At 39.1% G+C, this 22642-nt stretch overlaps 1 protein-coding gene across 3 annotated transcripts in view; it reads right to left on the bottom strand.

Moving 5' to 3' along the window:
* STK32A (serine/threonine kinase 32A) overlaps window positions 1-22642 on the bottom strand; it is a 179708-nt gene that overhangs the window by 39383 nt on the left and 117683 nt on the right. For all 3 annotated transcript variants that reach the window (XM_032158275.2, XM_032158273.2, XM_058440002.1), the window contains exons 8-11: window positions 13644-13741; window positions 5806-5922; window positions 3297-3422; window positions 1377-1505 (exon numbers count right to left, since the gene is read on the bottom strand). In XM_032158275.2, the coding sequence (XP_032014166.1) occupies window positions 1377-1505; window positions 3297-3422; window positions 5806-5922; window positions 13644-13741 (470 nt within the window). The remainder of the gene's footprint in view (window positions 1-1376; window positions 1506-3296; window positions 3423-5805; window positions 5923-13643; window positions 13742-22642) is intronic.

The following is a 22642-nucleotide window of genomic DNA, read 5'->3' as shown; positions in this document are numbered from 1 at the left end:
GCACTTTGGGAGGCTGAGGCGGGTGGATCACGAGGTCAGGAGATCGAGACCATCCTGGCTAACATGGTGAAACCCCGTCTCTACTAAAACTACAAAAATTAGCCGGGCATGGTGGCGGGTGCCTGTAGTCCCAGCTACTGGGGAGGCTGAGGCAAAAGAATGGCGTGAACCCGGGAGGCAGACCTTGCAGTGAGCCGAGATTGCATCACTGCACTCCAGCCTGGGCGACAGAGCCAGACTCCATCTCAAAAAAAAAAAAAAAGACAGTTCAGAGACAAGCAATATGCAAGACAGGTTAGCAGCACAGCTAAGCATTCCTTGGAGAGTCCTAGAAAACATTTCCTGAAGGGAATCTGATGAGAGGCCAGTTCTGTGATCAAACAGGACCAAGATGTGAACGTTGGTTAATTGTCCATTGAAATATATAGTGGCCCTGGACAACTAGAGAAATTAAGGAGATGGAGGATACTTATTTGTTTGCAGAGCCATCTTTACCACAAGACTACACAATCTTTGAGAAAAGGGACAGCACTGAGTATAGAAATTATATCTCAATCATTTCTCACTCCAGTGTTTAGCGCAGGACCTGGCAGATCATAGGTACTAAATAAAAGTAGCCTAAATGAATGGATGGAGGGAGGTAGGGATAGATGGAGGAGCGGAAATGGTCGTGTGGATGGATAGATGACCTTTAGAGGCAAAGTAAATGTTTGTTACTTCATCATCATTATAATTCATAGAGCCACATGTGAGTATAAAATCCTACTGAGTGTTTGCAAGTTACTTCACTGAAATCTGAGCTCTGACTCTGACAGAGAATAATATACTTAGTTACAAAGTTAATTTAACTCAGTCTGAAATCCAGCAATAGTGCTCCACCATGTTAGAATTCCATCATTCCTGTGAACAGACACTCTTCTGTGAGGCTTGATGTCATAAAATTCTGCTTATGGCAAAGAACAGACATCATCTCTAGGGTTGGCTGCTCCCAGAAGCTCCTCAAAGCAGGACTGAGGTCCAAAACAACCATGTGTGTACTTTGAAACCTGCCCCTTTACCATAATTTTATGAATCATCCCCTGATCTAAGCTTGGCTAATGACAGTTCCTCTCCCAGGAAATTTGTAAATTTTGAATTGAGAACTGGAAGAGAGAAATAACTGAGTCAAGTTAATGGCAGAACTCTAGACGGAAAGCCTACAAGGATCCTCAGAGCAGCTCTGGTCTGCCCTTTTAGAAGCCTGGCTGATCTACTTCTCCTATTTCACTACGCAGCAAAAGCAGGAAGCTGAAATGACCTCCCAGTAGAAGCTCTCGAAGATATTGCAGCCATCATGGGGATACCCATGACCCTGAGTTTGGTGGGGACCTGCTTACCTGAGAAGAATCGCATTTCCTCATATCCTTCTCCTTCTTTGCCAGACGCTTTTTTTTCTTGTGAAGAGGTTTGGACTCCAAAATCATTTCCTCGAGTTCAAAGGTAGGATCACAATTCAGCCTGCCTTTCTGCAAGGAAGATAGTTGGCTCAATCCTCAGATTACTGTATCATTCTGAAAAACACACCACACCTAATATGGAAAATAACAGTCTTAATGGAGCAGTCCATGAATAATACGCTGGGATTCCCACTCTAAGTTTTATGTTATTTATTGCTGGCATCGTTTTCATATTCTTCGTTTATTTTTCTAAACTCTCAATTAGGCCTCAGTGAGTAAAAACAAAAGCCAACTTACAATTAGTTTTCTAAAGTGGAAGCTTTTGGGTTATGTTTCCCAAAGTGTGTTCTAATAATCATGTAGCTCAGAATCTCCTAAGTTGCTTGCTCAGCTTCCCACTTCTCCAACCAGACTTCCCAAATCAGGATTTCAGAATGTGAGGTCCAAGAACTTGCACTTTAATAAGCTTCCTAGATGATTCCGATTCACACTAAAGCCAGAGAAGCATAACGTAGAACTTCTTTTGAGCCAGCATTGATGGCTAATTGCAGGGACGCAACACATAGAAGGAGGGGGAAGCAAGAGTTGGGGGTGCCTAGACCTTCATTGCGTCATGTGTCAATTATGGTACAAGTTGCCCCGATGGACCCCGCAAAGCAGAGAGGTAAGAGCTCAGACCTACTCTCCTGTTGCTCCATAATGTACAGTTCCACCACCCTGCTTTCTTCTTCTTCTCACTTTGTATGTTCTCCTTACCCTCTCATTGGAGCATGCCTCCTACCGTGTGTACATGAAGGATCACACTCTCACATTCCCACAGCAATTGCCTCACTTGGGCTTAAGAATGATTTTTTTGTTTGTTTGTTTTTTGAGATAGGGTCTCACTCTGTTACCCAGGCTAGAGTGCAGTGGCACAATCACTGCTCATGCAGCCTCAGACTCCTGGGCTTAAGTGATCTTTCTACCTCAGCCTCCTAGGTAGCTGAGACTACACACAAGTGCCACCACACCTGGCTAATTTTTTTCTTCTTTTTTTGTAGAGACACGGTCTTGCCATGTTGCCAAGGCTGATCTTGAACCCTTGATCCTCCTGCCTTGGCCTCCTAAAGTGCTGAGATTGCAGGCCTGAGCTGCCACAAACAGCCAAAACAGAAAACTGAATTGGTTCTACAGGCCCCTTCAGAAGCCTCTTATTCTGCCCAATATGCCTACAACTGAACATATAATTTCAGTTCTAGGCAGGGAGAAGGTGCTAGAGGCCTCACTTGGGACCTTTGGCCTAAGCTTCTGGACTCTGGCTCTTATCAGCATAATGCAGTAGACCACAGAAGTCCATTGGTTTGGGTATCCATCCAATGGGAATTATGTGTCTGGTTATCAGTCCTTACAAATATAAATCCCTGAGATAGAACAAACAAAGGATGAAGGGCAAATGGTAAAATAAATTTCTCCCTCCAACTCCAACAATTTTCAGTTCTTCGACACAGATCTCTAGGGACACAAACTTCTGCATCTTTAGAATCAAAGAAAACTTAAAAAAAAAAAAAAACAGCAGATTCATGAGAATGACTATTTGTAGAACTAGGACTTCCTTTCAATAAAAACATACCATAAAAAGTGGTTAAAAGCTAGAACTTCAGTTGCAAATATACCTGGATTAGAATCCCAGCTTGACTAGCTTTGTGACCTTTGGTGACAAATTTACCCTGTGCGTGTCTCAATTCTCTCATCTGTAAAATGGGAATTGGGGCTCTCTTAACAACACTGGTGTGATTATCTAATGAGACAACATGTGACTCTGGCACACAGGGTAATGTGCACTGAATGGGGGTTATTATGGGTTTGTTAGGATTGACTCACATTAGGAACGAAACCTGGAATGAGCCTCTTCTGAAAAACTGCATCCCAGTTTATATCATTCATATATGGGAAGTTCTGGACATCAGACAACTGAGAAAATCGTTGGTCTGGATTAGGTTCAAGTAGCTGCAAAAAAATACAAACATCAAGGCCATAAGAAAGGATAGGAGGACAAAAAAAATCATACAAATTCCCTCTAAATGTTTTCAAGGGTAGGACTGAAGGAAAAAAGACAGTGTCCCCCATCCCTAATCCCATGAACAATGTAGATCATACATTATTAGAATGAACAGTATGTAGGATTCTGCAATGTGATGAGTAAAAACGGCTTGTCCTACTAAGTCAAATATATCTTTGATTCTTGACTGCTCTACTTACTAAGGGCAAATTTGTTCTCTAAATCTTAGTTTACCCATGTGCTTAAAAAAAGGGGTAATAATGTATTTCATAAGATTGCAATCAGGATTAGTGGGAGGCTATTTATACAAAGTGCCTAGTAGAAAACCTATGGTGACAAATGTTGATATATTTTCACAAGTGAAACTCATTTCCTACTAAGAATTTTAGCTGTTTTTACAACTAATTAAAATACGGTGGGGGTGGCATAGATAAGGTGTAACTAAAGTAACTGTTATAGTTCTAGATTTTACTAATTGAGATAAAAGAATTTTTCCCCCTTAACCATTCCTGAGCCAACGTCACACCAATTGTGTGGCTTAAATAGGCATTGTCGGTCCCACTTGAGAATGCTTCTGAAGATGACAACCATGCAACCTCAGGGTGTAATTTGTGGAGTGAAGCAGGGCTGTCTTGGAACTAAGCAGAATTTGCTTATGGAAAATGATTCCCCATTCTATGTCTTTGACATTACTGATGCAATGTCCCTATTCCAAAATACTGAACTTGACTCCAAAAACAAGAGACACAAATGATGACTCCTTAGCCACTAAAGCTATTTTCCATTGCCAGCCACAACTGGTGCAATTTTCTCCTCAAAAAAAAAAAAAAAAAAAAAAAAGCCAAGCTCATTCCTCTTGGGCCCCTCATTCTTATTTTATATCATCACTCAACGTACACTTTTGACCTCCTGCTATAACTGTTCTTCATCTGTTTGATGAACATGGGTACCTTGAAAATCTGATGAAAGCTGTGGACCTCATTTATTTGAATACTTGTCAAATTTCACTTCTCAGGCTCTGTTAGATGCTGGGAATACCATGGTGCACACATCAGACATGGTCCCTACCCTCATGAAGCTAAGAGGAAAATGGTAAGTAATCAAGGATCACACAAATGCTGGGCATAATTTTAAACTGAAAAATGCTATGAAGGAAAGATAGTGTTATGTGAACTTATACCAAGAAGGTGATATTTGAGCTAAGAGCTAAAGCTGTGCTTCCCAAACTATGTAGAAGGATCAGTTATTTTTGTTTGTTTTTGTCTGTTTCAATTTCCAATCCACTGAAATCAGTATGTGGTCTTCCTATGCATTGCCAGCATGCAGCACCCCACATAGACACCTTGTGACTTGAGTTCAACAACTGTCAAACAAGCTTGGACCCTCTTCAATAAGACAAATCCACTGATCATGTGTTTAGATGCTACAGCACTGTCCAGTTGCTATAAAAGTTTCTAAATGCTTCTCTCAAGTTTTTTACTTATGATAGACCTGGAGAAAAAATTCATGGACTAGAACCAGTGAACCATATTGAGTAGTACTGCTCTCAAGGAGGAACTGGAGGAACTAGGAGTGAGGCACTGTTCCAGGAATAGGTACTGGCATGTGCAAAGGCCCTGTGGTGAGAGGAAGACTGGTATGTAAAAGTGAAGAAGCGGAAAAGAAAGAAAAGAAGAAAAAGGCCAAAGCAGTTTATGTGTAGTCAAAGGGGGGACAAAAGTCCAAAAGTTCAAAACAAGGCTTGAGAGGTATTTTGAACTTTTGTACCATAAAATTATTTTAATCTTTATTCTAAGAACAAGGAAAATATCCTGGACTCTCCTTTAACAGACCACTGTGGGGCTGAGTGGGGAATAGAATGGAGTGGTAAAAGTGTATGTGGACAAACCTGTTAAAAGGCTAGACTGATGGCAGTTGGGTCAGGGAAATAGTAGTGAGGACAGAGAGAAGGGAAATATTTTAATATATAAAATATAAAATTTCAGAACCTGGTGATGAATTGAATATGTAAATGACAAATGAGTCCTGGTTTCTGGCTGGCATAAGTGGATTTGGATAGAGAAGCCAGTCACTGAGAGAATTTCCTGAGAAGAAATTCAGGAAAGACAAAGATAAAGAAGTCCTTTGAGTTTAAGATGGCTTTGGGACATCCAAAGGGACTCTGAGTTGACTTAATGAAGCCATGTATTTGAAAGCTAACAGCTGGAAAATACACTCTAGAAATGTATATTATCATGACTGTCCCCAATATTGTATACTAACTTCTAAACTTAAACCAGAGAGCCTGCTTCCTTTTGTTACTTCCTTTGGACATGCAGTCTTCCTTCTTACCTTTTTAAGAAGTGACACCATTTCCTGTGACCAGGCAGAAGGGTAAGTTATGACAGTCGTCTCAAACATGTGTACAATTTCCTTGCTGGAAGTACTGGAGCGAATATGATATGGTCTCTTAAGGGAGAAAAGAAGTAAAAGTCTTCATTTGTATAAGACGAAAGAAAAAAATTTTCCAAATGTTTCCAAGCTAAACTTTCAACCAATAAAATACCTATATCAATTTCTAACCCTGTCCAGCTGACTCTTGCTTTGCCATATGTGTAGGTGGTCCTGTGTTGATAGACCCCCTACTTTTTCTTAAAGAGCTGCTAGAAACTTATGGTTGCTTGTAAAATATCATAAATTTTAAAGTTGAATACTCCACTGAGCCAAACAAAACATTCAAGTGGGCTGAATCAGCCTCTGAGATGCTGATTTGAAATTGTTTTATAAGGTATTATGTAAGTATTAACACGAAATACTGGACAAGTCCTCAATAAATGGAAGTCTAAAAAATTATTATGTAAGGGCTGATTGCAAGGAAATCCAGAATTTTACCATACCATCCCTTTCACTGCAACATAATGAGGAAGCTCAGGACAGAAAACTGCTCAGAAAACATCAACTCCAGTCCCACAAATGCTATGAGTCTCTGGTTCCACAGAGTATGGCAGGGTGGAGAATTTTGTGATGAGGCAGAAGCTTTTAAAAAAATTTTGTAGGGGGGAAGAACCAGGTTCTTCTACAGTTTTAACTTTGAAGAAAAGTAATTTAAAAAGAAAAATTAAACAAAAGAAAACTGTGGATGAGCTGTAGTTTTCACAGCTTTACACTAGAGGACAGGCTTTATCTATATTATTTTGTAGGGGACTCGCCAACACTGAAATTTCATGTCTCTTATGTGAACTGTAAGCTACTCAGAGCTCAAAGCCAGAGATTATACATTCTTGTTCATGAGACCAAGCATTCAGTAGGTGCACAATACATGTTTATTTAATGAACAAAATTTCCATATTCGATTAACTAGCCACAGCACAGTTAATTTGGATATACACATTGATCACATGCCTGGCCCCTTTAAGATGTTTAATAAATGACTGTTGATGAATGACCTAAATTGGGGGAAATGAAAGGGTTTAAGTTTTTCCCTGTAGTAAATCAGTGTTAAGAGGTAATATAAAATAATCAAGTGTTTGAGGTTAAAAGGATTTGGTGTTAAACTTCTCCACTCAGTTTCTGAGCTTGTTACTTCATCTGTAAAATGAGCTATCTCATGAGATTGCTGGAAAAATTAAAGGAGATAATATGTGTAAATTTCTCAACAGTGAGTGGTTAATAGTATTAGACACAATATGAGAGAGAGATTTTTATTGTTATTGACACAAAGGTAAAAATGGGCATATGTAAATGTGAATGAATAGTGAACAGCAAAATGAGTCCTCAAGAAAAGTGATGGGAAGAAAGGCTTAATTTTACACACGGCAAGTCAGTGTCAGTTATTCATGGAACCATGAAGTGCCAGGAGGTGACCCTTGAAAGGGAGATTAATTCAAACTTTTTTTTCTTTTTAAGTAAGGTCTAAAAACAACTGCCATATTTTCCCCCTCAACACTAAATAAAGGACCATAGCTAAATCATATGTCTTGGTAATTATATGGTAGAAATAACTCATTAACTCAATATCAGTAAAGGAGTGCTAGATGCTTTATCACCATTATCAATGTTTATTGATAATTTAGTAGCCAAAAGGTTAGGTTACTCATATGATTCAGACCAAGTTTATCATGAAGAATCAGATTAGGCTTAGTATACTCAAGCTTCTAGGCTTATATGTGTATGCACATGTGTTTTTTTCTTTTTTCTATGTTTCTTCTTGATTTTAATTCATTGCTGCTTCTCAACCTACTGTTTCTGGGCCACCTGGAAAATAAAATGATTTTATAAACAAATGAATTAACTGATGAATGCCATGAGCAGCTGGTTTAAGTGTACACGTTTTTCTCTAGTTACTTTACAAGGCCATATGACTGAATTTAATTTTTAAAATCTCCATGACATGTTGGTTTATTAAAAAATAATTACATTGTCTTTATCTTACTCATTAATTTACTTTTACAATTCTAAATTTTAAAATTAACTTGAATTAATCAACTACCAGAATTGTATATTTATTTATTTACCAATTATTTATTGAATGCCTACCATGTTCCAGCACCTTTCTTAGGCATTGAGGGTACAATGAAGAACAAGACACATATGGTTTCTATGTTGGTGGGGCCTAGAGTCTACTTAAGGAAGCATGTAAATTTATTATATAGACTGTATACACACACACACAAATAAATGGGATACATGGTATAGAGAAAAATTACAGTATGCAATCACAGTAGATATCAAACAAGCCTAAGGCAGCATCTAAACTAACTGTGAGCATATAGAGAATAAAGTGGAAAAGGTGAAATGTTATATGGGAACAAATGATGTGTTGTGAATATAATTGTATTTCAGAAGTGCAAAGGCAAAAGAATTGCAGCTAAGCATGTACAATGAGTACAAAACTATGTACACCTCTATCCTAAGTTAACACTTTTGGATAATATGAAACTATAAAAGACGTGGACCTTTGCCTTTGCAATGGCAATGAGATAGCAGGGAGTTAGAGAGATGACAAAGCAGATTAATAGTTAAGGGACACATTGATTAAGACTGAAACCAAACTCAGAAATGATGAGAATGTTTTCGAGCACATTTTCTCATTAAGACATACTTTTCTGTAAATAAAAATTTGTACATATGGAGGAAATTGTTTAGCACCCTTCCTCTGTGGTTGAGTTGTATTGATGCTCGTAATTAAATGTTACTTCCTTTTCTTCAGATAAGCTATATTTTGAAACATAATTGCAGGTAGCCTAGTTGGTCATTTTTTCCTAGAAGGTGTCTAAGTGATTTGTAGTGATTTGTTCCTCCATTCATTCAATAACTGCCAGGCCTCTGAGGCCAAGCTAAGCCATCATATCCCCCGTGACCTGCACCTCACATCCAGATGGCCAGTTCCTGCCTTAACTGATGACATTACACCACAAAAGAAGTGAAAATGGCCGGTTCCTGCCTTAACTGATGACATTACCTTGTGAAATTCCTTCTCCTGGCTCATCCTGGCTCAAAAGCTCCCCCGCTGAGCACCTTGTGATCCTCACCCCTGCCCACCAGAGAACAACCCCCCTTTTTCCTTTACCTACCCAAATCTTATAAAAGGGCCCCATCCCTATCTCCCTTCGCTGACTCTCTTTTCGGACTCAGCCCGCCTGCACCCAGGTGAAATAGCCTTGTTGCTCACACAAAGCTTGTTTGGTGGTCTCTTCACACGGACGCGAGTGAAAATAACCATGTATTATATACCTTTTAAAAGTTAAATACTGTGACCAGGTGCGGCTGCTCACGCCTGTAATCCCACCACTTTGCAGGGCCAAGGCAGGTGGAGTTCTTGAGCCCAGGAGTTTAAGACCAGCCTGAGCACAATTGCTCTGAACCCTAGAAGCAGCTAGCAAGGGGCTAACACAGAAGCACAGCCACAGAAGCTGAGTAAATTGGCTGGGGAGAAAAAATTAAGGGTGAAGTGGGAAAGAGCAGACATGTTTCTACTTTTAAGTAAGTATATGATTCTCTTCTCTGTTTTCCTATATAATCATGAGTAGCATATCTACTTCTTCACTGGATTTATTTAGAAACTTGAAAAAAGCCCATCAGGAGATAAAAACAGGTAAGACCTGAGGCTTCCTATGTAGGACTTACACATTTGGCTTACAAGGGTGGTCCTTTCACATTAATTTGACTAACTTATCCAAATTTGAATATGCTTAAGAAATAGTGCTATGATGATTTCCTCTGGAAAGGCAGGAGTACGAACAATGAACTAATGAATGTTTGGGTGTAAAATGGACCCTGTAGAGTGAATGAAACAGATACAATTGTGAGATCCTCCTTTTTTTTTGCTTTAGAAACACTCATCTTTGATTTCTTGAGCAAGATAAAGCCATTGGACCATGATGAAATAACCCCAACTTCTAACAACTGTTCTTAATGTGAATAGGTCAATTACTTGGGAGATGGCAATTTTAATGCAGAAATCATGATGGTGTGTTGTGGGACCAAAGAAGAGGGCTATTGACAGCAGCAGAAAGAATGACTCCAAAAAGTTAGGAGAGGAGAGCTGCGGTATCTGGATGATGACTTGAGATACCCAATTCCTTAGTTCTGTGGGATAAACAAGCTCCTAAAGTCAGGTCTTCAACTCTTTGGTCTTAGAGGAATCACTGATTGCATCCATCACTGGGACCTTGAGAGTATACAACCTGTTATGGAATGAATGTATGCCCCCAAAATTTCTAAATTTAATCCCTAACCTTCAATATGATCGTATTTGGAGATGAAGCCCTTGGGAGGTAATTAGGGTTAGATTAGGTCATAAGTGTGGAGCCCTCAGGATAGGATTAGTGGCCTTATTATAAAAAGAAAAGAAAGAGATTATCTCTCTCTCCGTCATGTGAGGGCAAGAAAGAAGCTGTCTGCAAGTCAGGAAGAAAGCCCTCACCAGAACCCAACCATGATGGCATGTTCATCTCAGAATTCTAGCCTCAAAAAAAAAAAAAAAAAAAAAAAAAAAAAAGAATTCTAGCCTCCATAACTGAGAAAATAAATTTCTGTTGGCTAAGCCACCTATTCTGTGGTATTTTGTTAAGGCAGATATTGCAGACTAAAATTTTGGTATTGAGAATTGGGTTGCTGCTGGAACAAATGCCTTAAAATGTGGAAGTGATTTTTGAACTAGTTATTGAGCTGGAAGACTGTGGATGTATGCACTAGAAATATGGATATTAAGGGTGATTCTGGTGAGGTCTGACAGAAATGAGGAACGTGTTATTGGAAACTGGAGGAAAGGTGATTCTTGTTTTAAAGTGGCAAGGAGCTTGTCTGAACTGTGTTCTACTATTTTGCAGAAAGTAGAAATTGTGAGTGATGAAATGAGATATTTAGCTGAGAAAAATTTTTTTTTTTTTTTTTGAGACAGAGTTTCGCTCTCATTGCCCAGGCTGGAGTACAATGGTGTGATCTCAGCTCACTGCAACATGTGCCTCCCAGGTTCAAGTGATTCTCCTGCCTCAGCCTCCCGAGTAGCGGGGATTACAGGCATCCACCAGCATGCCCAGCTAATTTTGTATTTTTAGTAGAGATGGGGTTTCTCCACGTTGATCAGGTTGGACTCGAATTCCTGACCTCAGGTGATCCGCCCACCTCAGCCTTCTAAAGTGCTGGGATTATAGGCATGAGCCACTGCGCCAGGCCAGCCGAGGAGATTTCTAAGCAAAACTTTGAAGGAGTAACTTGGTTCCTCCTGTCTGCTTGTAGTAAAATGTGAAAGGGAATGTTTGAATTGAAGAAAAAATAGTTAAGCAAAAAGCAACCAGAAATTGAAGATTTCTATCCATATTGCAGAAAATGAGCAAGCCTGTTCTGAAGAGAACACTAGAGTGTAGCTGAACAACCAATTGATAGACATTGCAGGCATAGCTCATGAACTTAATTAGTTATCTCAACAGAAGCCAGAAATAAAGATGAGATTATACTGGCAGATGCTGCCAGTTTGAATTTATGAGGAAAGGCTGTCAGACTTCTTGGATTTTACAGGCTGGGACCGTAATGTTATCCAGCTGTGAACATGTGCTATCCTTCAAGTAAAGGAAGAATGATCATGAGGGCGATTCACAGATCATCAGGGCTGCCATTCCCTCTACAGGTCCAGAGTGCACTGGCCTGGGGAGCGGGGTTGTCTCCACCTCTGTTTCGAAGGGCAGGACCACCACCCAACAGAGCTGTGTAGACAGAGCCTTCGAAGGGAGCCATGTGGGTAGTGCCTTTGTAGAGAGCCACTTAAGCAAGTCCCCTCTCCCCATCCCCAGCCATGAGAGTGATGCTCCCATGCCCATGTAGATCTAGAGGGCAAACCAACAACTCAAAGAAGATTATTCTCGAGTTTTAAGATATAATAGAATTTGCTTTGATATGTTCTGGAGTTGTTTAGGAGCTGATGCCCCTTCCTTCTTTCCCATTTCTCTTTTTTTTTTTTTTTTTTTTTTTTTTTTAGACGGAGTCTCGCTCTGTCGCCCAGGCTAGAGTACAGTGGCACAATCTCGGCTCACTGCAAGCTCCGCCTCCCGGGTTCACGCCATTCTCCTGCCTCAGCCTCTCCGAGTAGCTGGGACTACAGGTTCTCTTTTGAAATGTTGGAATGGGATTGTCTATCCCACAGCTATGGTACCATTGTATTTTGGAAGCACATAACTTGCTTGTTTTTTTTTTGTTTTGTTTTGTTTTTTGTTTTGTTTAATGATGGAGTCTCACTCTGTAGCTCAGGCTGGAGTGCAGTGGCATGATCATGGCTCACTACAGCCTCTACCTCCTGGGCTCAAGTGATTCTCCCACCTCAACCACCTGAGTAGCTGGGACCACAGGCTTGTCCCACCATGCCTGGCTAATTAAAAAAAAAAAAGGTTTTTTAGACACAGGGTCTCCCATGTTGCCCAGGCTGGTCTCACACTCCTGGACTCAAGGAATCTTCCTGCCTCCTGCCTCTTAAAGTGTTGGGATTACAGGCATGAGCCAGTGCCTGGCCACTTGTCTGCTTTTATAGGTTCATAGCTGAGGAGAAATTTTGCCTTAGGATGAATCATACCTCGAGTCTCACCCATACACAATTTCTATGATGTTTAGATGAGATTTTGGACTTTAGACTTTAGAGTTGATATAGGAATAAGTTAACACTTTTGGGACTGTTGAATGTATGTATTTTGCATATGAGAAGGACATGAATATTGGAGGGGTCAAGGATAGAATGTCATGGACTGAATGTTTGTGTCCCACTCAAAATTCAGGTGTTGAAGCCTTAACCCTCAATATGATGGTATTTGGAAATGGAGCCTCTGAGGGGGAATAAGGGTTAGCTTAGTTTATGGGGGTAGGTCCCTCATGATGGGATTAGTAGACTTATAAGAAGACAAAGATCTCTCTCTGCCATGTGAGGACCAGAAAAAAGGCTGCTGTCTGCAAGCCAAAAAGAGACTTCACCATAACCCAACCATTCTGGCATCTTAATCTCAGACTTCCAACCTCCATAACCAAGAAAATAAATGTCTGTTATTTAAGCCGTCCTGTCTGTAGTATTTTATTATGGTAAGCAGAGCTGACTGAGATATAACCTTAGGAGTGTATTTCCATTATGTAATAGTTTGCACAAATTGTATAAAATATGTTTCAGCATATTTGCTTTCTTTTCATCTCTTTTTTCTGGGAAAGAGTTTCTTAGTTTAAGAAATGTTTCCTTTAAAAGGAAATGACTCTAATTTGTCACTGAACCCAGAACCCAGGAGCCAAGTGATAGAAATCCAACAAGACAGAGCATGAATTGTGTTGTATTAATAATTCACACTAGCCTTGGTGAGGTATGTCTGAATTAGAGTCCTGTACTATGACTGCAAAATGACTTTCTTTAAGCAAACACAGATATTTACACAAGACATTCAGTGAGGTGTATTGATTTCCCCTCTTTGGGAGTTTATAATATCCATATTATTCCTTTACTTTTAACTGTGTAATTTAATGGTAATTGACATGGTTGGTCCCATATGCGGGACAAATGAATTAACCTGTGCAGAAATCTCAAGGCGTGTTATCAACATCACATGGCATAGCTGATTTCAGCTTTCAAGTGAACCGCTTGGATCTTAGCAAACAATACATTCTTTCATTCTAAAATAGAACTTGCTGGAAAAATAACCAAAGAGGAAATGCTACTACAGTACCCGGCCTCTCAGCAGTTCATATGCTGTCACTCCCAGGGACCACCAGTCAACAGCAAAGGAATAGCCTGCTCCTTTTCTGGAGCAGAACATCTCAGGTGCTGAAAAACACGAAAAATTAAACCAGTTTGATTCCCTGAGACATTAATATTATATTTTCTCAACATGTTCCTCCAAAGGAGAATTACCAGGATCAAAAGCATAAACACTTTTATGGATGTTTATCATCCGTTGCTAGATTGCTCACAGCAGGCAAGTATTTCTAATTTTCTAATCTCTCTCAGTAGCCTCATTCATCAGCCAACACACACAGGCATGCACAGGCCTTCATGGATAAACTCTTCTCTTATTTAGATCATGCACTGATTAAAATTTGGGTCCTATTGGGCCTCAAGTATGTGGCTCACTCTGAAATCAAGAAGGTTAAGAAGATGTTATTTGTTTTGATTGGGAAGGTTTGAACTAAAGGATCTAAATTTCTATAACAGTCACAGACAACATGCAGAATTTGGTACAGCATACATTGGGTAATCTCTCTATCTCAGAGTCACCTGGAAGCAGCAAGGGAAGCACTTGCAGCCATCTGTTGGGGATGAGGGAGGGAGAAAAGAGGGAGCGAGCATTCTGGAGAGTGTAAGGTTTTACAACAGCTGTGGGTTCTTTACACTTTGTAACTGTAGTTCTTTCAATTGATTCCAGTGGAAGGCAGAGCTACAGTCAATTTTACCCCCAGAGAGGACCCCAAGTTATACACTCTCTAAGTACTTTGACACACCATGAACCTTTTACCTACCCTTCTAAGAATAAACCTAACTCCTGAGGGATGTAATAGGGAGAATGAAGCACAAAGCAAAGGCAGGGAATGCTTCTGCATGCTCACCACCATATTCCTATTGTCTAGTACAGAATCTGGCATTCAGAATCACTGGAGAGAAATTTGTTGAATGAATGAACAAATCAATTGCTCAAGCAATAGTTGTGATCATTAGCTCTGGAGCTGTGCTCACTGGGTTCAAATTCTACCTTCACCATTTATTGTGACCTTGAGCAAGTTGGCAGAGCCTAAGAAACAGCAAAAGCAGAATAAGGCAATCTTTCTCTTTTCTTTTCTTTTTTTTTTTTTTTTTTTGAGACAGGGTCTCACTCCGTTGCCCAGGCTGTATTGCAGTGATACAATCACGGCTCACTGCAGCCTCAACCTCCCAGACTCAAGTGATCCTCCAACCTCGGCCTCCCGAGTAGCTGGGACTACGGGTGGGTACCACCACATCTGGTAAAATTTTTGTGTTTTTTGTAGAGACAGGGTCTTGCCATGTTGCCCAGACTGGTCTTGAACTCCTGGGCTCGGGTGATCCACCTGCTTTGGCCTCCCAAAGTACTAGGATTACAGGTGTGAGTCACTGCACCCAGCCAATAAGGCAATCTTTATAGAGTCAGAAATTAACAGTGATAATCCATGTCAAAGTCTCAGTATGGTACCTAGCATTTATAAAGTGCTCAGAAACATTGGGTAGGCTTCTAGAGAGGCAAACATTCATAAAAATTGACCTAGTTGCAAGATATGTATGGTTGATCCCAAGCCTCCTGTATAAAATGCTGGCTCTGGGCAAAGGAAACTGGTATGACATGGGTCCTGCACACACAGGTTTTCCCTACCCAGTGCACTCATGTTCTTTTTAAGTAAAATCCTGTGAACAACATCCAACTAGAGAGGTAAAGTGTTTACATCCCAATGCCCAGGACTGGCCCTGACTATAAGAGCTTGATGCAGCAGGAATAAGTAGGGCTACTTCCCTAGTGCATTCACCTTTCATGCATCACTGCATCCTTCCTGCAAGTCACAGCTCCCAGTGCAATTTGGGAGATAATGGCCCTGACCTCACACTACTCCCACAGACAGGATGGACTATATTTCTGCTCTCCCTTCTCAGTATCTCACAACAAGTCATATCAGATAGTCCCTAGGTGATGGGTAACAGACACGTCACTTAGAGAAGCTACAAATAACTTTGAGGGATAATCAGAGCCACTGTGCTAAGAAAATGCCTAATAGAATAAACATTACTCTATAAAAGTTATGTATCTGTCATATTGGATTATCCTTGGGGTTTACATGAATATTCTTTTCACTTTCTTTCTTCCAGCTTTATTTATCCAGTATTCTTTTTTATTCTCTTCTGCCTGGTCTATTTTCAGGCATGAAAACATTTTAAGACACATTTATTCATTCAGCAAATATTCATGGTATGCAAGGCACTGAAGCATTTTGGTGGAATATTAAGAAGAAACTTTATGACAACATACAAAAACATAACAGATGAGTAATTCTTTGAGCCCTCAAATAGCTGAGAAACCAGAGCAGGAAGATATTGAAGGGCTACCACCAACCCTTCAAGAAGATTCCCTGCACCTAAGAGAGTACTAAGAGAGTTGGAGAAGGGCTAAGTGTCCCTCAAAAAAGCCACTGAGTATTTTGTTTGGTATTGCTCATTATGTATTTCTATACATATATTCAGAAAAGTAAATAAAACACTGCAGAATTGGCAAACAGTTACAAGCAAATGTCCACATAAACATGATACAGGTCAAGAAATAGAATCTTGTCCCCATCACTGTGTCCTGTTCTGTTCATAACCCTAGAAGTCACTGTGCTAAATTTTATGTTAATAATTTTCTTGTTTTTCTGTATAGATCAATCTCTATGTACATATTTTTAGACAATAGTTTAGCTTTGCCCATCTTATATAGCTCCCAGAAACTGTGGATAAATTGGCTAGCTACCTATTTATTTATTTCAGTGCTTTATAATAAAGGAAACACTAGCAAAGCAAAAAAAAATCTATGCCTTGTATTCCATTAAATTAAATCCTATTAAATCAAATCATATTCCTTGTATTCTAATCTATACATTTAATGTAATTAATTCACGGAACTTTACAAAAATGATTCTAAATTTCATCTACAAGAAAAAAATTCTGGAAGTAATATTTTTGGAAAAGAATAAAGAGAGAGTCCTGCATCCCATGTATTAACCTATAAAGCTACAAGATTTGAAATCTACAGAATATAGATGTTAGTACAAAAATGTATTTAGTTTATGATGAACATATTTCAAATCAGCACGGAAAGGGACTTATTTAATACATAGTCTCAAAACAATTATTTAATAATCATACAAAAATAAAGTCAGATCTTTGCCACATAAGTTCAGTCAGAATGATATACAACTGAGTTAAGTAAAAAATTGAAACCATAATCAGAAAAAAAATATTAAGCAAACACATCTAAAATCTGGTACAAAAGTCTTGCCAAGAATAGCATTGAAGTTAGAAAACATAAAGTGAAAAGACGAGTGGCTTGATAATATTTTTAGCAAGATTTTCATGCCAAAAATAGGCCATAAAATAGCAAAAAATTAAAAAATGAGAAATTATATTTGTAATGAAATGTACAACAAATATGATACACTAGGATTTCATATTCCAAATATATAAAAGGCAAGAATTATTTATATAATCAATAAGAACTATTGGAATAGGATAAAATGAGCAAAGAATTTGAACAGGCAATTGACAAAAGAAGTCAAAGAAATACTGTGGTGATATCATAATGTCATATCATTTTTACTTATCTTTTCTGGGACAATTAAAGATATTGATAGTGTAGCACTGATGAGAATGCAGGGAAATGAATATCTTCAGACACTTCCAGAACAAGTACAAATTAATATGAATTTTCACAACAGAAATCTATTAACATGTAAAGACTTTGACCAGAAATTCTTTTGCTCTTTTAATTAATCAAATTAATTAATTTTAATTAAGAAGTAAAAATTGCATATATTGTATACGACACTATGTTTTGAAATAAGTACATTGTAGAATGGCTGAATAGAGCTAATTAACATGTGCCTTACCTCACATTACCCACATTACCATTTTCTGTGGTGAGAACACAAAATTTTCTTTGAGTGATTTTCAGTAAGAGAATACACTATTATTATCGAATGAAAATTTATCACAAAGAAATAACTAAGTTCCGGGACATAATTCTGCTAACAGGATTTTCACTACAAATTTAAATGTACAGGTTGAGTATCCCCTATCTGAAATACTTGGGACCAGAAGTGTTCTGCATTTCAATTTTTTTTTCAGATTTTGAAATATTTGCACTATACTGGTTGACCATCCCAAATCCCCAAATCAATCCAAAATAATCCAATGAGCATTTCCTTTGAGTGTCATGTTGGCGTTCAAAATGTTTTGGATTTTGGAGCATTTTGGATTTGGAATTTTTGGATTTGGGATGCTCTATCTGTATTTCAAAATGAGAAACAACCTAACATTCAACAACAAAAAGTTGATTAAGAGAAGTGGGTTTCTATTTTAGCAGAGGCATGTTTATTGACATGAACAAAGGGTCAGTATTGCAGCATGTTAAGAGTTAGGGCTCTGGCATCAGACCCCTACGACTGCCTCCAGCTTCACAGTCAACAAGTTTCTTAACCTTTCAGTCTGCTAATTCCTGAAGTGAGAACAATATAGACTGTAACAATAGTACTATATATACAATGTACTACAATAATTATATGTTAATATGCTATAATAAAACTGTAACGATAGTATTGGCCTCACAGAAGTGTTTTTAGTTTAAATGACATAATGCATGCAGTTAGAACAGTGCTTAACATTTAGGAAGAGCTTAGCAATGTCAGCCATTCTACCTTCATCACTGTCACATTATTGTCCATGTCTCAGGCACTGCATGTTTCTAGACTTGGGTTTAATTTCATGCTCTGCCAATCACTGGCTGTGTGATTATGATCACATCACTTTCTCTCTCTCTGGACCTGATTTTTTTTAGCTTATAAAATCTAAACAATAGTAAAACCTATTTTATGGGGTTGAGACTTTAATAATGAATGTTAAAAACTTAGCAAAGTGCTTGGAACAATAAATGTTCACTATATGATGCTATCGTTATTGTTACATTATAAAATGAAAATTTAGGTTACATTTAGCATGATCAAATATTTTAAAAATGTAAACAGTATGTGTTTGTGCTTAGGAAAAAATGTCTGGAAATAAACCATAAATATCTATTGGCAAAGGGATTAATTTACTTTCCTTTTGCTTACTAGTCCACAGTGAACTTATTTTATATATATATATATATACACACACACATACATATACATATATATACATACACACATACATATACATATATATACATACATACATATCTAATTTGGAGGAGAATGTTTTATTTTTATTTTATTTATTAATTTTTTTTGAGACGGAGTCTTGCTCTGTTGCCCAGGCTAGAGTGCAGTGGCGCGATCTCTGCTCACTGAGAGCTCCGCCTCCCGGGTTCACGCCTTTCTCCTGCCTCAGCCTCCCGAGTAGCTGGAACTACAGGCGCCCGCCACCACGCCTGGCTAATTTTTTTGTGTGTTTTTTTAGTAGAGACGGGGTTTCACCGTGTTAGCCAGGATGATCTCGATCTCCTGACCTTGTGATCCGCCCGCCTCGGCCTCCCAAAGTGCTGGGATTACAGGGTGAGCCACCGCGCCCGGCCGAGAATGTTTTAATTGGTTAACTCTAAGTAATCTGGATGATATTCACACAGACAAAGGAGAATAGAGAAGGAATAATGGAGGGACCAGAGGGAGCAGAGAGGTAGAAGACAATAAATTGTAAAAAGCAAAACTTCCTTGCTGGATGGAAGGTGGTGAAGAACTGGCATACTGACTTATTATTTACAGAGCTATCGAACTGATTTAAAATATGCTCAGCATCTTGTATTAGTAGATGAATATTTCTCCAATCTTCATTCAGTATTTTGGTTAGTTTTCTTTCTTTTTAGAATTCTTTTTGTTCTTTCTGGTGAATTGCTACTTAGTATCCTACAGAAGCACCATAAAATGGGTGCTGATAGATTTGGTAGATTTTACCAAATCATTGGGAGCATAATTTTTAAAAAGAGACAACAGACTTCTACCCACAATACCTCTGGGAAAGACTCCTATCCAAAAGGAGGAGTGTGGCAATCACATAATCATTTTGGAATAAGGCAAGAAACATTTCCAATATGTTAGCCTAAGTTGACTTAGAACCATTTAAAAACCACAGATAAAAATATTTACAAACATATATTTTTATTTCTTGCTAATCTTCCTTTTAAGAAAAAGCTTGATTTCTGAAATCAGACAGAGCTTGATTTAAATCTAGACTTTTCAATTATTAGCCATGTGATCTTGGCCACATTATTTAGCTTCTGATTTTTCTCATTATAAAGTAGTGGTAAGTATAGTCTGCCCCATAGGGCTGCTGAGAAAAATAAATGAATAAATGAATGTAAAACATTTAACACCTTGTCTGGTCCGGGGAAAGATTTCAAGAAATATTAGTCATTGTTAATTACAAGGGTAAAAGTGGAAGGTGCACAGAATTTTTCCTAGGTTCCAATTTCCCAGTTCTATCTTGTGAGAAGACTAGAAATGCCAACTTTGAAAAAATTACATTATACAGATATTGTACTTAAAACCACTGGGGAGAGGAAAGAAAGGTGGCCTCCCCGTACTTCTCTCACCATGGAAACCAACCCTGGAAACCCAGATGCACATTTTCTGATTTGGCTCCAAGAAAATAGCCCTTAATATGGAAACCCAGGAAACCTGGAGAATAAACTCATCAGAGCAGCAGGCTTGGATATGCTTTTTTATCATTTGAGTACCATAGATTTTAGGCAGAAAATGGGCTGAATTATATATGTCCATTATTTTAGAAGTGACAAAAGAGATTTATTCCCCCCACTGGTAATTGAAAGCCATGAAATTTGCAGTTGTTCAAATATCATAGAAAATAAGGCTTATTTTTTTTTTCTCATAGAAGATTTCTGTTGGAAAGTAAGGTGGCTCTGCATGTAGGGGGTTTTCTTTTCCTCTCTCTCTCTCTCTCTCTTTAGTTGCATGGGGGAAGAGAATGAAATATTAAAAGAAAATGGCATTGCTCTTGTCCTTGATTTCAAGTTGAAATATTTTACCTTTGAATTACTCTGACCATATCTAGCTGAAACAATTCATTCCACCCCGACTTAATCCCACCAGTTTAAACAGCAACATCACCACATCACCTGCTTTAAGCATCTTAACTAATTAGGGTAAAGCATGAGTAGTTTTTTTGTTGTTGTTGTTGTTGTTTGTTTTTCTTTTGAGATGGAGTCTCACTCTGTCACCAGGCTGGAGTGCAGTGACGCAATCTCAGCTCACTGCAACCTCCGCCTCCCGGGTTCAAGCGATTCTCCTGCCTCAGCCTCCCAAGTAGCTGTGACTACAGATGCACGCCACCATGCCCAGCTAATTTTTGTATTTTTAGTAGAGACGGGGTTTCACCATGTTGGCCAGGATGGTCTCAATCTCTTGACCTCGTGATATGCCTGCCTCGGTCTCCCAAAGTGCTGGGATTACAGGTGTGAGCCACCGTGCCCCGCCAAGCATGAGTAGTTTTTAGTCTTCTATCATCAGACAGCAACTGTGCAGTGTCTAACTTCTTGTTTTTGCTGGATAAAGAGCTCGCCTAATGATAGCTCAGTCTGTTGCCTAATAAGTTTTAGTCCTATTTGCTTATTACATTTACTTTAGATGCTTTACAATTCAGTTCTGTGAATTTTAAAACTATTCTCATATCTGATTCAAAGCTCCTTCACCCACCCCACTGGGCTGGTTTCAGCCACCCCGGTACGGAGGTGGAAGATTGATCTGGCTCTCACACACGTCCTTCTATCTTTTCCTAGAAAGCACTATTTGTTTTAGGACATGAAAGAAGGGTAGTAGAGGCAGAGGGGTCCTCACACATGTGCTACCCCTACAGAGTAATCTCTCTTTAGGGGTCTGTGGCGGAAGTTGTGAATCCTAGCTACATGGAGGAATTACGCTAAAAGCTTTAAACCACCCTATGCCTAGGCTCCACTCTCAGTGATTCTGGTATGTTGAGCTCTATTGGGACTTGTGGTGTTTTCAGGAAGTCACACTGACAGGAGCCTCCCTCCCTTCCAGGCTATACTCCTGGTCATTGGAAGGTCCCATGTGAAGGTGGATCACAGCCTGTAGCTAATTTACCTCCCTTCTCCCCAACACAGTCACATTCACTGTATACCTGTCTCCTGCTGCTATGGTCCTCAGAAAGACTAGCCCCCAAACTCATCAACCTTCCATGGCCAACCAGGCTGTGTTATCTCCAGGACCAGGCAGCAAGTCCAGTAACTACACAGATATCTAACCAAGAATGAAATTCCAGGTATCTTTTCTTGCAGTCACTCTAAGAGTTTACAGATAATTCTCTTGAGATCTGACTCACTTGCCATAGGAGCAACCACAGGGAGAAGGGAGGGAGAACTCCCTCCTTCTGAATACTGTGTGCCCCCTCAAGGACACCAGCTCTCTCCTTGCATTGTTGAGGCTGGACAGGAAGTAAAGCTAGTTCTGCTAAAAACTAGTTCTGGTGTCTATATAGAGATGGCTGCTCCCAACAGGTGAACTTAAGAGTTTTTGGAGTTGATTTGTTACCACAACTATACATGAAACCAACTGACAATTTTGCATCTAACACTATCTTTTTGGTCACCCCTTAGTAAATGCTGAATTGTCAAGGCAAAAACCAGTTCCTCACCTCGCTACACACAAAATAATGCAAAGACATTTAAACTTTCTGAGGCAGAATTTCCTCACCTTTATTTATTTTTAAAAATAATTTATTTGTTTTTAGAGACAGAGTCTCACTTTATCACCCAGGCTGGAGTACAGTGGCATGATCATAGCTCACTGCAGCCTCCAGCTCCTGGACTCAAGCAATCCTCCTGCCTTGGCTTCCAAAGCAGCTGGGACCACAGATGCATGCTACCATCCAGCTCCAGAATTTCCTTATCTTTAAACAGAAGAATTTATGGGATTGTTGTGGCACTACAAGTAAATCTAAAATTACAGCTGGGAATGTATTTTG

This window comes from Hylobates moloch, unplaced genomic scaffold, assembly GCF_009828535.3.
Source record: "Hylobates moloch isolate HMO894 unplaced genomic scaffold, HMol_V3 SCAFFOLD_6, whole genome shotgun sequence".
NCBI lineage: Eukaryota > Metazoa > Chordata > Mammalia > Primates > Hylobatidae > Hylobates > Hylobates moloch.
Note: the sequence above shows the minus strand (reverse complement) of the source record. Positions and strands in the feature narration are given on the sequence as shown.